Here is a 13,627-nt window from a genome sequence, read left to right on the forward strand (position 1 = left end):
TACACGTGTAAAGCTTCAGTGCATAACATTATAATTAACCTACACACACAGGTTTATGAGGACTCTACGTAGTACATAGGCGTAATATATTTTATACTGTAAAACGATTATTAACCCAAAACCCAACCTTGACATGAAACGTGGCAAAATTTATGTCAAAAGACCCTGTTAAATATGGTTATAACAGGTTTGAATTACAAGGTGAAAGTGTCCTCATTAACCACCACGACATTGTGTCCATACAGAAATGTGTCCTCATAAACCACCAAAACCAGTACACACACCAGTTAAACGCAAGGCAACACATTTTATTTGAAAGGCCTAAATGGCATTAAGGTACAGCATATAAATACTGGCGATTCCAGAGACAGTCATTACAGAATAACATTTTAGTCTTTCCTTTACAAACAATACATTCATGATGTTTTCTCTGTGAAATACCTCACTTTGCCTCAATTGAACGAACGTAAGAGTAGCTTACAATGCTAAAATAATACAAAACAAAAGTCTTTCGATTGAATATAAGTTAGTGCTATCGTGTTAGGGGTTTTCCAACTTGACTTGCTCGAAACCTGAAGCAAAATATCCTCTCCGAATAACATTACACAAGTAGCTCGTTGTTTTTAGCATCATTAGCCGTGTCATTCAGTAAAGCTACTTAATGTAATATACTGAATGCCAGAGTTTACATTCCCTGCATATACACATTTTAATTATTTCAATAAATAAATAAATAACAATACAAACATTCGCAAGGCATGAGACCCAGATAGTCGTATAGAGTATGTACGTACTGTACGAGCTCTCTCTCGGCACCAAACAAAGGCTGTGTATCCCAACAGTGATTAGACATATGTTGGATTAAAAACAAATCCCAAAATGCTATTCTTACTGCTGTTTATGAGATGGTTATTTAACCATGATTGTGTCCAGGATCTGCCATTACAAATCCTGGTGGCAAAGCAATATAGTTCATCTGATAAGCAAATAATGGCTACACCTTTTACAAACAACCTCTTATTTACTCACCCTCATTTAATGTTCCAGATCTGTATGTTTTCATTTTTAACACTTTTGTCAGCTTTTTAGACAAAACAAATGTTTGCATTCTACACTACATGACAAAAGTCATGTTGCCTATCCAACTTTTAGAAACAACAAATAATAACTTGAATTAGTTGATCATTTGGTATCAAAAGTGGCTAATATGAAAGGCAAAGGCCTCTAGATTACGCTTATTTTACCAAAATAAAATATGATTATGCCTTGATTTTTAATTATTTAATTAGGACAGTAAGGTCCAACTTTGCTTAGACAAAAGTCTTGACACTTAACAGAAATAATGTCCAGTATAGGATATAAAGTCATGGTGCAGTGGAGAATAAGTTAATATTGTGTATGACTTCCATGAGCATCAAGCATGAGCACTTCCATGAGTTCATCAAGATTCTGTGGATTCATCTTCAATGCCTCCTCCTTCATCTTACCCCAGACATGCTCAATAATGTTCATGTCTGGTGACTGGGCTGGCCAATCAGCCAGGAGCACACCTTGACCTTCTTTGCTTTTTAGGAACTTTGATGTGGAGGCTGAAGTATGAGAAGGAGCGCTATCCTGCTGAAGAATTTGCTCTCTCCTGTGGTTTGTAATGTAATGGGCAGCACAAATGTCTTGATACTGAATGTAACCCCAAACCATGATTTTTCCTTCACCAAACTTGACTGATTTCTGTCAGAATCTTGGGCCATGTGGGTTCCAATAGGTCTTCTGCAGTATTTGTGATGATTGGGATGCAGTTCAACAGATGATTCATTTGAAAAATCGACCTTTTGCCACTTTTCCAAATGATCAACTAGAAGTCGTTACTATTTGTTGTTCTTACAACTAAGATCGACAACAAGACTTTTGTCAGGTAGTGTATAAATAAAAATGAAAACCTCCCGGTTTGGACTGGGATGAGGGTGAGCACTGTTTCTCTATGTTATAAAGCACTGGCAGATTAATTTACTGCTGTGTTTCTCCATCATTAGCACTTCATTCAGAAACAACTGCACCCAACAGTTCACACTCTTTAATCTCTGCCAGAAAAAACACAGGCGGCTCCTTGCATGAGCCGCAGGTCTGTCCCAGCTCTGGAGAAAGCTCAATTTAGCATTCAGAAATGTCAGTTTTTTTTTAAAAAAAGGTCCCTTAATGGTAGAAGTCTTCCATAAAGTTTATTAGTATTTGACTTTGCCAGGAACTTGAACATTCACGCCGCTATAGTCCACCATGTACATGGGCCATTGCTGAAAATACAAGGGGACAAACATTTAACAACAGTGCAGTTAACACAATTAACACAATAACGTTCAAGGTCTAATTAAGCAAAATGCACCTGCTTGTTTTGGTCCGAATAGCTTTAAAAGTTTGATAAAGATTTTAAATGGGGGTAAATTGTGGAGGATATGATAAAGATAGTGAAAAAAGATGGAAAAACAGCCATTGACTTCCATAGTATTTTAGGTCCTACTTTAAATGTCAGCAGCTGAATATTTTGTGTTCAACAGAAGAAAGTCATTAATAAAAGTTTAGAAACACTTGGAAATTAATAAATGGTGAGGAAATTGTCATTTTGGGTGAACTAAGAGAAACAAAATCTACATTATAAAATTAAACGGTGTTAAAAATGGCTTTTAAGACTAATGCTGTTTTCACACCACATGCGGCACGTGCCAATAAATCACGCAATTCATGCGTAAATAGACTCGCGCGTCAAATTCACTTTACAATAGATGCGGATTTGCTTCTTGAGCAGGGCTTCTGTCTGCCCAGTAACTCTAGTTTTGTTGCTAAATGGCTAAGATGGTTTTTATCGAGAGAGTAGCTGTGCTTTATGTGCTTTAGGAAGAACTGAAAAACAGCGTATATTCGTTCAGCGCCACTAGATCCTTTCAGAAGTGCACCCAACTCTGTGAGTTCATCAACTTCTCCAGAAGCTATACCTGGATGATGGAAGCTTTCAGTGGTTCTTCAGACTGAGCCGAGCCCAGTTTGATGAGCTGTCGTACGTTGTCGGCATACTGATTTACCCTCAGAACACCAACAAAAGACACAGATCTTCCAACTCGAGCGATTCGTGTTCAACTTGCGCCACTTCATTCGCACTGCAGGATGTCTATTGCATTGACTTAACATGTAAATCACTCATGCTTGACGCTTCATACGCGTCTGGTGTGAACGCAGTATTAGGCCATGTACACATGTACGTAGGTATTTTTAAAATCAAACAGATATTTTCCTGCCTTCTCTTTCAACACAAATAAAACTGAAAATTTGTGTGAGGTGAAAAACATCCCGTGAGTAAATCAGAGCAAGTGAAGTGTTTTGTCTCTGTGTTTTGTCTGAACCGTGTATTAGAATAAAGCCACGTTGGCCATTCGGGAAGGAGTAAATGATGCAAAATTTGTCAAAAGATTTTTGTGGCTGTGGTAGTTTCTGAAAGTCTTCACTCTGGCTGTCAGTTTCAGTTACCTAATACTGTGTTTTTGTTAGGAGGGGGAGTGTTTGGGTTTTTTAAGAGAGAACACTCTGTGTTTGGTGTGAACCCAGTTTTAGAATAAAGCCACGTTGGCCAATCAGGAATGAGAAAATTATGCAAAATTTGTCAAAAAGTCTGTGGTATTTTTTCTGTGGTAGTCATTTTTGTGGCTGTGGTAGTTTCGCAAAATCTTCACTCTGGCAAGAGTTTTCAGAAAGTTTCAGTTACCTAAAACTGTGCTTTTGTTAGGAGGAGGGAGGTTTTGTTTGTTTTTTAGGGAGAGAAGAGGGTAGTTTGTCAATGCGTTTCACCACGCTACTTCAAATAATTAAACTCAAGCTGAAAGTATGCAGGAGGTGGAAAACATCCCATGAGCTGTGGTGGAAAAAGTACTGAAAAATTATACTTAAATAAAAGTTCCATTCCTTGCCTAAAAATGTAGTGCAAGTAGAGTAAAAGTATCTGTTGTAAATATTACTCAAAGTATGAGTAAAAAGTAGCTCTTTTAAAAGTACTCAAGAGTAGTGAGTATTACGCTGCGCAATCTGATGCATTTACATGTAATTTGTAGATGTGTGTAAACGTAACATTCTGTAGTGCATTTAGTTATTGCTCAGCAAGCACATAACGCCATAAGACGTTAATATTAGGTTCGATTTTGGTTGACCAAAATTCAATGTCTAGCCAGTGTCTAAGGACAACATTATTTTGATGTCTAATAACAATGTCAAATGACGTTGATATTTGGTTGATTTTAGGTTGTGTTGGAAAGTGAGCAAAATCCAACTTAGAGCCAACATCTTAAACCAACGTCATATTGATGTCAAATACTGATATTTATTCGTCAGATATGGCAACCAAAATCCAACATATTGCTAACATCCACACAACGTCAAGCTGTAACATCATTAGGCGTTGATATTAGGTTGATTTTAGGTTGGACGGTGGGTTCTGACGTCAACCCGATTTTCATGTTCAAAATAAATGCAACGTCGATCTGACGTCATGTTGACGTCTTGTGTCTGCTGGGTGTTTAAGGCTATTTCAGTCTTCATAAAGTAAACAGTGACATGTATCTAAACAGTCTCTGGGTCAATGCGTGTAAAGATTTTGGACATCTTGGACACTTTTAATGCTTTCAAACAGTTGCTGCATTTATAAAGCGCTCATGTCTTGAGGTAGTTCATTATGATGCGATTTTATGTGCGATTTGATTGAACAGGATTCACAGGACTGATTTTTCTAATCCCCATAGACAAGAAAAAATAAAGTAGTGACTGCAGGATGAAGGAAAAGGAGTAATAGTACTGATACAGCACTAAAAATGTACTCAAGGGAAAGCAAAAGTACACATTTTTAAAACTACCTAGTAAATTACAATTCCTGAGAAAAACTACTCAATTACAGTAGTTTGAGTATTTGTAATCTGTTACTTTACACCACTGCCCATGAGTAAACTAGAGCAAGTGAATTGGTGCTTTGTGTTTGGTGTGAACCTAGTATTAGAATAAAGCCACGTTGGCCAATCAGGAAGGAGAAATTTATGCAAAATCTGTCAAAATCTCAGATATTTTGGCTGTGGTAGTTTCACAAAATCTTCACTTTGGCCAGAGTTTTCAGAAAGTTTTAGTTTCAGTCACCTAATACTGTGTTTTTGTGTGGTGGTTTTGAAAAGACCACCAGGGCTTTAATTAGTTTTTTTGAAAAACAGTGTTGTGTAATGTGTTGTCATACCATGACAGGTATCTGATTGGTTGACAGCGCTGAGTCTCCTGCAGTGGTCATGGATGTCTGACTAGACTCAAGTACACGTTTGCGCTTGCGTCGATTCGTTGACACTTCTTTACCTTCTGCAAAAGAGCACATTTGTATTTCTAAACATTTACATTCCATTCAAAAGTCAAATATTTAAAACAGAATAAAGGCTCTTACCTTTATTACAAGACTGAGTACACAACTCTGTAAAAGGCCTAAACACAGACAAAATGAATCAGATCAAACAATACCTCTATGTAAAAGAGCGTCTCTGATCACAGTAAGCGCTGTTTATCCAACATAATCAAACCAACATTATCACCATAATCATATTCAACACTCACTGTAGGGGGGTTTTGATAGTGAAAGTAATTTCGTCTTGGGCCTGCAGGACTTTTTCCAACCGAACGATATCGTAAGTGTTAGGATTCCTGAAGGGAATATCATCCGGAAGTCCACACACTTCCAGTGAGCCCGGATTGGCTCGGATTAATTTATATGGCACAATGACCGACCGATCCAGACCCAAAGCTTCACCTGAGAGTCACGAATAAGTTATTTAAATGATTTGAATATGTATATGAATTATTTACTAGTAATTATCATACCGTATTTCTTATTGAAGAGCTCTTTAACTTGTTCTCTTAATATCACTTTCTCTCCCATTCGGTTGACCTCGTCTTCTTCTGTTGGAAAGTGATCAAATATTCAACAAGTTTACTGACAGATTCAGATTTAAATGAACATTTTATGCTCAATGCAGTCAGATAGCTCGTGGCTACTTTATTTAGGTTATACCCAGAAGATGGTTCTTATTTTATATTATACTTCTGTTTAATATTTTTTATTTTATATTTTTATTTTTTTTATTATAATTTTTGCAGACAGAAAAACAAAGAACAGACAGACAAACCCATCATAAAACGATAATCTGAGCAAAATGTAAAATAAAGCATGAAACAAGAGAAAGTGGCGACATACAAAACATATATGACCAACAAAAAGACACAGCAATGAATGTAGAGGAAAAAAAAAAAACTTACAAATCTTCAGAAATTAAACAACACTATTAGTCTTTATAGTGTTTCAGAAAAAAAAAGACTGGATCCCACATTGAGTTCCCAGAGGTGGTATATCTTATTCTTTCCAAATGCAAAGTGGAGGTGAGTCCAAGAAGCCAGTCAGAAAAAAGAGGCCTAACATTTTTCTTCCACTGTTTAATATTTTTATAACATATTATATAAAATTCTAAGTCATTAAATTATAGCCTAAAAAACATTTACAACAATTTTATAGTAAAGAACAATTTTTAAATAGTAAAAAATGTAATGTAAATATAAAAATATGTATAATTTATATAGGAATAAAGTGACTAAAAGCCCAAAACAAATAAACAATGGGTCATCAATCAACTGAAACCTCCATTGATTCTAGTGGGAGTGATATTGTTTACATCAAATGTGGACATGGATATTTGTCAAGGAAGTGCAAAAAAAACTAGGACATGATGCTTTATTCTTACCAGTTATTGGGGTGTAACCTTTCTTCAATATGGTTATCCTTCGTGGTGCTGTCAAGGTAAGAATAATTGGATTGACTTAAGTTTCATGGGTAATTTGGCTAAAATATAAACACATTTGCTTTCACATTTTCAACTGCTTACCTGGCTTGGGAATAAGCCCTTGGAAAGGTCTGAAAAGGTAGGAAAAAACAAATTAGTGTAAGTTGTTTCTTCAAAGGGTCCTATTTAGCAATGGTCCATTTTATAGATAGATATAAGATATTAGAATCACAGTTCAAAACACCTCACTGATTATTTATTCTATTATCTGCCTTTTAAGGTGATAAAAAAACATGTTTCACAAGTGTTTCTTGAAATGTGATGCTGTTCTCCGCCCGCTTTCAGAAGAGGGTGGAGCTTTTACACATTGTGCCTCATATACTCTTGAAAACAAACGTCAGGTCAGTTTAAACTCCTGATATAAGGGTTTCTGAGTGAACAAATTCTAAGGTGGTACATCATATGAGTATTACATTTTCCATTACATCATATGTCCGTGAATGTAAACAAGCTCATAAGAAATCACACGATATTTTGGTTGTGAAAACAATAGCCTACTAATGCAACTCCTAGAAAGTGTGAACTTTTGATTTAACAACTTAAATGCCATTTGATTTGTCATATTTTAAGTGTTTTGCATGCATTGTAGTTTTAGTCACCTAAATTTCATAAGATTTTAGTAGACTAAATCTACTCTACATTTAGTTGACTAAAATCGAACTAGTTTATTCATTCATTTTCTTTTCGGCTTAGTACTTTTATTAATCTGGGCTCGCCACAGCGGAATGAACCGCCACATGTTTTACGCAGCGGATGCCCTTCCAGCTGCAACCCATCTCTGGGAAACATACACAAACACTCATACACTACAGACAATTTAGCCTACCCAATTCACCTGTACCACATGTCTTTGGACTGTGAGGGAAACCGGAGCACCCGGAGGAAACCCACGCCAACGTGGGGACAACATGCAATCTCCACACAGAAATGCCAACTGACCCAGCCGAGGCTTGAACCAGCGACCTTCTTGCTGTGAGGCGACAGCACTACCTACTGCGCCACCACGTCACTCCAAACCAGTTTAGTTAAATCATAATATATTAGATGCACATACCTCAAACACTTCTAAGATTATTATATACTCCTGGAGAGCACGCGCTTAAGCATGAACGATTTTAAGGTTTGAAGAATATGCAAGCCCAGATTTAACAGTTGATGTTTAAGGGTGTACTCACACTAGGCGTGGTTGTCCCCCCTTCCCTCTTCCCCTAGGTCTGCACTCACATTGCATCTTTTGCCTTCCGAGCCCGAGCATGCTTACATAATCGATGATGCAACTGTTTAATTTAACAGAAGAGAAGCTCTCTCGCTCAGTTCAATGGAGATTACTTTAGTTATATTGTTTTGTATTATTTTAAGTCGTTTGATATATAGTGACACACAGTCAGATCTTTTGCTAAACAGATCCACCACTTTTGACGCTCATAAACGTTCATGAAAGTCATCGTGCTGCACGTATTAGGAGGTTTGGTGAAGGTGGCAGCTGTCGTGCAGCGATGGTAAACTATTATAGTTTGTGATTATTGAAAAGTAAGAATGATTACAAAATCTACATGAAATAGTCCCTTAAAAGTGACGTCGGGTCTTCAGTTTCGAGCTCAGGCTCGCTTTGCACTCACACTACAAGCGTACTGCGCCAAAGCCCAACCGAATCGTGCTCTGGAACACCTCCTCCAAACCAATTCGGAGCACACACACTTTTCAAACGAATCAGGAAATGAGGGTCAAACATGCCTGGGCATGGTTCGGATAGCCTATGTGAGTGCATCCTAACATTAGGCCTAAAAAACTCCTTATAAAACCATATATTCTATTCGTTTTTTCGATTCTTATTTTTGTTAAAAGATTGAAGGTTTTCGTAGAAATTTCGTTTGCAATCATTTTTACCTTAATTTTGCTGCATTTTTTGTTGGTCAATTATATGTTTAATGAACATCAGGTTCGAAAGAATAAGAGTAAAGTGTTTCGGTGGCCAAAACAGAACAACTCACTTAGAAGTAGACTTTCAAACTTTTTTCCATGCACTAATGCAGGGCTATTCAATTGGCAGCCCGCGGGCTGAACCCGCCAAATAGTGTGACCAAGACATCAAAAATAAATTTAGTTCAGTCGAAAACGGGCGCTATAGTTATGAAGTGATGTGTGTCTGTTCAATACTGCACGAGCTGCAGCTGAAGGGTGCGCAGAGAGTGAGTCACCTGACATTAAGCGAGGGAGTGGCGCGAGCAGCCGAAAACATTTGGATATGTTTGTAGAAAAGGCCTTTTGTGCAATGCACTGATATCGTTAACAAGCAATGATTAGCTGATTTCACTATTAACCGTGCTTTAATTCATTATGGTTAATTACTCGTAAAGGCTTCTCAACGTCGCGTTTCTGTTGCACGGAACAAAACTGCTGCAACTAAACAAAGTTATGCCACCTGTGCGCTAGTTTAAAGTTCCGAGCTTATACCGAGGCTAATATGCACGCACATTGGATTAACTATAGCACCAGGTCAATCACAAATTGTGTCTTTTTCGCGCGCAAGTTCATTATTTCCAATGGAGACGCACGCATATAGGGAGCGGTGCGTGCACGGCTCTCAAGCGGACCGATGCACTTGGATTAATTACACATTAGAAATGATCTCATAATGTAGTGGTGAGAGTTGTGCTTGGCTTTCAGTGCAATGTAAACAAAAGATATGTTAGATAAATTATTCCAAATTATTAAAATGATTATGTATGTATAAATGCAGATAATAACAACAGTTCATTTAAATTCTTAGCTAATATAAAGCTTAAATTAACATTAGACAAATACTATTTTTCACTGATTCTTATTTTTATTCATTTATTCATTGTTCTGTCGTTTATTTTCATTGTAAAATGATCACTCGTGTTTAAATCAAAAACTTTTTCATTTATTTTTTAGTCCAAAGAGAGAGATGGACTATTGTTTGTTTATTATTAATATTTTGTGCTGTATTTGGTTACTGAGCAGCAATAAACACTTTAAAATAGAAGCAGTTTTCTTGTGATTTTCTAAATTAGTAGTGTTTTATGTTTAATAAATGCATAATAATCATGATAACCGTGAAACCATGACTATTCTTCAGACTATAAATCGTATAACTAAAATCTATAATTATTGCATCCATAATTGCTACGCAGTTTAAGACATAACATATGAATGTGTTTGAATGTAGAAGAAGCCTACTCAAAGAGCTTAGAATGACCAAGAGGCGACAATCAATAGAGCGTTCCATTGCAACAGCAGCACTCAGCAATAGCCCCGGATTCCGCCATTTTGGAGTGAAAGCGATCGGTAGTCCATTGGATCTTATTGCTGTCGCGATGGCTAGCAGCTGCTTTGTTTTTTATTTATTTATTGATTAAAAAAGTGCATTAAAGCTGAGATACAACCCGAAAGACGAAAATACAACACTTACTATCACAATCATCAGCACTTTTAATAGTTTATTTTACAGACTTAAAATGCTGTTGTTCTATTGGAACTTTAATTCCAAAATGGCTGCCGTGCTATCTAGTGGCTGTTTCCCAAATCGCACTAGAGTGTCACCTCTTGGTGATACTATGCTCTTTGGCCTATTGAAGCAATACACTGCTTTTGTTGTGCTTCGAAATACAACATTTGAATATGTTTGTGAAAAAAAGCCACATTGTACAATTCAGAGATGTTGTTTAGTTTCATAACACAATATATTAACACTTTAATGTAGAAAAAGCCAACTTAAGGAGCAAAAATACAGCATATGGGCTCTTATTTTGCTGTTGTGTCATCACTCATGTTGCAAGTCATATCTCTCCGGCCCCTCATTTGGGATGCTTTTCATGAACTTTCCCCATGACAAACTAATTGAATAGCCCTGCACAAATGTATGTTAATGGCTTAAAAAAGTGCTAGAAACAGTTTAAATGAACTTTAATTTACAGCAGGGAAAATAAGTCATATTTTTTTCCTGGGAATAATATTTCTAAAGGAGATGTTGACATGGGTCTGAGCCAGATTTTGGTGAAAACCCAAACAAAACAAACATAAAAATAAAACTTTTTTTTTTTAATCTGAAAAAATAGTTACTGTATGTGTAATAACAATTAAATGACACAAGGAGAAATTACTGAACTACTGAAACGTATTTAATACTTTATATAAAATACTTTTTTGGTGATGGCAGCTTAAAGATGCCTCTCATTTGAAGAATGAAGTTACATGAATTGCTCAGTCATGAGTTTTTCATAAACTTCAACAGAGTGTCAAAATCTTGATGGATCTGTGGATCTCATCTATTAAATCTGATCTTTATTTTGTATTCTCTATTGGATTCAAGTCAGGTGAGTGGCTAGGCCATTCTACAGCTTTATTTTCTTTCTCTGAAAGCATTTGGGAGTTACCCTGACTGTGTTTTAGATCATTGGCTTGCTGAAATGTCCACTCTGGTTTCATCTTCATCACCCTGCTAATGTAGATGTTGGACTGAAGCAGCTAATATTAATTTACAATGACGAAGGAAAGGGTTGCTGAAGAGCTACTGAGAGATTTCAGCTGCTGTCTGGGCTTTTACAGCCTTTCTACACCCCCCTTTCTTCATGTGTTCAATACTTTGTTCCTGCGTCATTTCATTTTGTTTCGCAAAAGATGATTGTAATATAATTAGTTTTCTGTATAGATTTCTTTGGTTGTTACCGTCCAGGGAAAATTTCAAGTCAACGGCACCTAGAAGAAATGTGCTTTCTGAGAAAAATAGTGATGTGTTCAATACTTATTTTTCCCACTGTAGTACACAAACCAATCAAAGTTCACTTTTTTCTTAACTCAAAAAGCTTTTAAGCTCAAAAAGTTGAAAAGCTCTTTAAAACCAGGGTTTCACCTTGTGATACTGAAAGAGATCTTGTCTGCCACTGCTAATATCCTCTCTAGATTCTGTGAGCCGAAGGTACAGGGTTTTCGGAAAGGGATGCCAGGGGGCAGGCCCTCGATAATCACTGAGCCAGGGTTACTCTTGATCCTCTTGTAAGGCACTTGCACAGGATACTTAATGCCCAGTGCCTCGCCGTATTTCCTGTTGAACAGGTCTTGGACTTGCTCTCGTAGTGTGTTCGCCAAGTCAATACGGGAGAGCTTGGCCTCTAAACTGTCTGTGGGCAGAACAATGGTAGAATAGCCAACGCTTTAGTCATAGCATATTGGGAAATGGAAAGAAGCAAATGAAGGCTTAAATTGGCAACCAAGCGACAGACGCGTGGCACATGGATCAGCTGAATCGTTTCATTTAGTCAGGATGCAATAAAGTGACAAAAGAACACCTGATAACTTAATCACAGTTGATACCTGAGAATCCAGGTCTTTTGGAGGCAGGCCCTAGGTCATCTGATTGGTCTTTGGAGTCAGTTTCTGCTGAGCATTTAATCAAAAGAAGCATTATGTTAGATTAGCGAGTGATATTTTGGCTGAAACAGAAGGTATATAAATATAAAATTAACAGTAAAAAAAATACAAAAACAACCCATGTGACTGACAATGAACTAAAATTATAATGGAAAACAATGAATAGCAAAACAAAAAAAAATAAGCTAACATGCATACAGAGCATTTCCCTGATTAAAATACAATTAAAAGCTTATAATCTAAAAGTTTGTTTACATGAAAAATAAATAAATAAATAAATAAATAAATAAATAAATAAATAAATAAATAAATAAATAAAAGGTTTACTTGGACTACAAATCAAATCAAAACAAAACAAAACAAAACAAAACAAAAACAAAACAAAAATAAAATAGTTAGTTTACTTGGACTGCAAAACAATACAAAATAAAATAGTTTACTTGCAAAACAAAACAAAACAAAATAAAATAGTTAGTTTACTTGCAAAACAAAACAAAACAAAACAAAACAAAACAAAACAAAACAAAACAAAACAAAACAAAACAAAACAAAACAAACAAAACAAAACAAAACAGTTAGTTTATTCGGACTGCAAAACAAAACAAAAATGAAATAGTTTACTCAGACTGCAAAACAAAACAACAAAATTAAAATAAAATAAGTGTGCAGTGGCGCAGTAGGTAGTGTTGTCGCCTCACAGCAAGAAGGTCGCCGCTTCGAGCCTCGGCTGGGTTGGATGGCGTTTCTGTGTGGAGTTTGCATGTTCTCCCCGCGTTCGCGTGGGTTTCGTCCGGGTGCTCCGGTTTCCCCCACAGTCCAAAGACATGCAGTACAGGTGAACTGGGTTAGCTAAATTGTCCATAGTGTATGAGTGTGGATGAGTGTGTATGGATGTTTCCCAGAGATGGGTTGCGGCCGCTGCGTAAAACATGTGTTGAATAAGTTGGCGGTTCATTCCGCAGTGGCGACCGCGGATTAATAAAGGGACTAAGCCGAAAAGAAAATGAATGAATGAATGAAAAATAGTTAGTTTACCCAGACTGCAAAGCAAAGCAAACTAAACTAAACTAAACTAAACTAAAAATAAATAAAATAAAACAAAATAAAATAAAATAATTTGTTTACCTGGCCTACCAAATGAAATAAAATAAATAAAACTGTAATTAAACAAATAAACATAAAATAAAACTGAATAAAATAAAATAAAATGGTTAGTTTACCTGAACTATAAAATAAAATAAAATAAAATAAAATAAAATAAAATAAAATAAAATAAAATAAAATAAAATAAAATAAAATAAAATAAAATAAAATAAAATAAAATAAAATAAAATAGATTA

General features: G+C 36.1%; 1 protein-coding gene across 1 annotated transcript in view; it reads right to left on the minus strand.

The window, feature by feature from the left end:
* Positions 1 to 287: 287 nt before the first annotated feature.
* Positions 288 to 13,627, minus strand: part of gtf2ird1 (GTF2I repeat domain containing 1) — a 55,733-nt gene continuing 42,393 nt past the window's right edge. The window contains exons 19-27 of the mRNA XM_056458539.1: positions 12,231 to 12,296; positions 11,770 to 12,037; positions 6,939 to 6,967; positions 6,798 to 6,845; positions 5,884 to 5,961; positions 5,620 to 5,812; positions 5,453 to 5,490; positions 5,255 to 5,370; positions 288 to 2,288 (exon numbers count right to left, since the gene is read on the minus strand). Coding sequence (XP_056314514.1) covers positions 2,220 to 2,288; positions 5,255 to 5,370; positions 5,453 to 5,490; positions 5,620 to 5,812; positions 5,884 to 5,961; positions 6,798 to 6,845; positions 6,939 to 6,967; positions 11,770 to 12,037; positions 12,231 to 12,296 — 905 coding nt within the window. The 3' untranslated portion in view covers positions 288 to 2,219. The remainder of the gene's footprint in view (positions 2,289 to 5,254; positions 5,371 to 5,452; positions 5,491 to 5,619; positions 5,813 to 5,883; positions 5,962 to 6,797; positions 6,846 to 6,938; positions 6,968 to 11,769; positions 12,038 to 12,230; positions 12,297 to 13,627) is intronic.

Source organism: Danio aesculapii, chromosome 5, assembly GCF_903798145.1.
Source record: "Danio aesculapii chromosome 5, fDanAes4.1, whole genome shotgun sequence".
In the NCBI taxonomy this organism is placed as follows: Eukaryota; Metazoa; Chordata; class Actinopteri; order Cypriniformes; family Danionidae; genus Danio; species Danio aesculapii.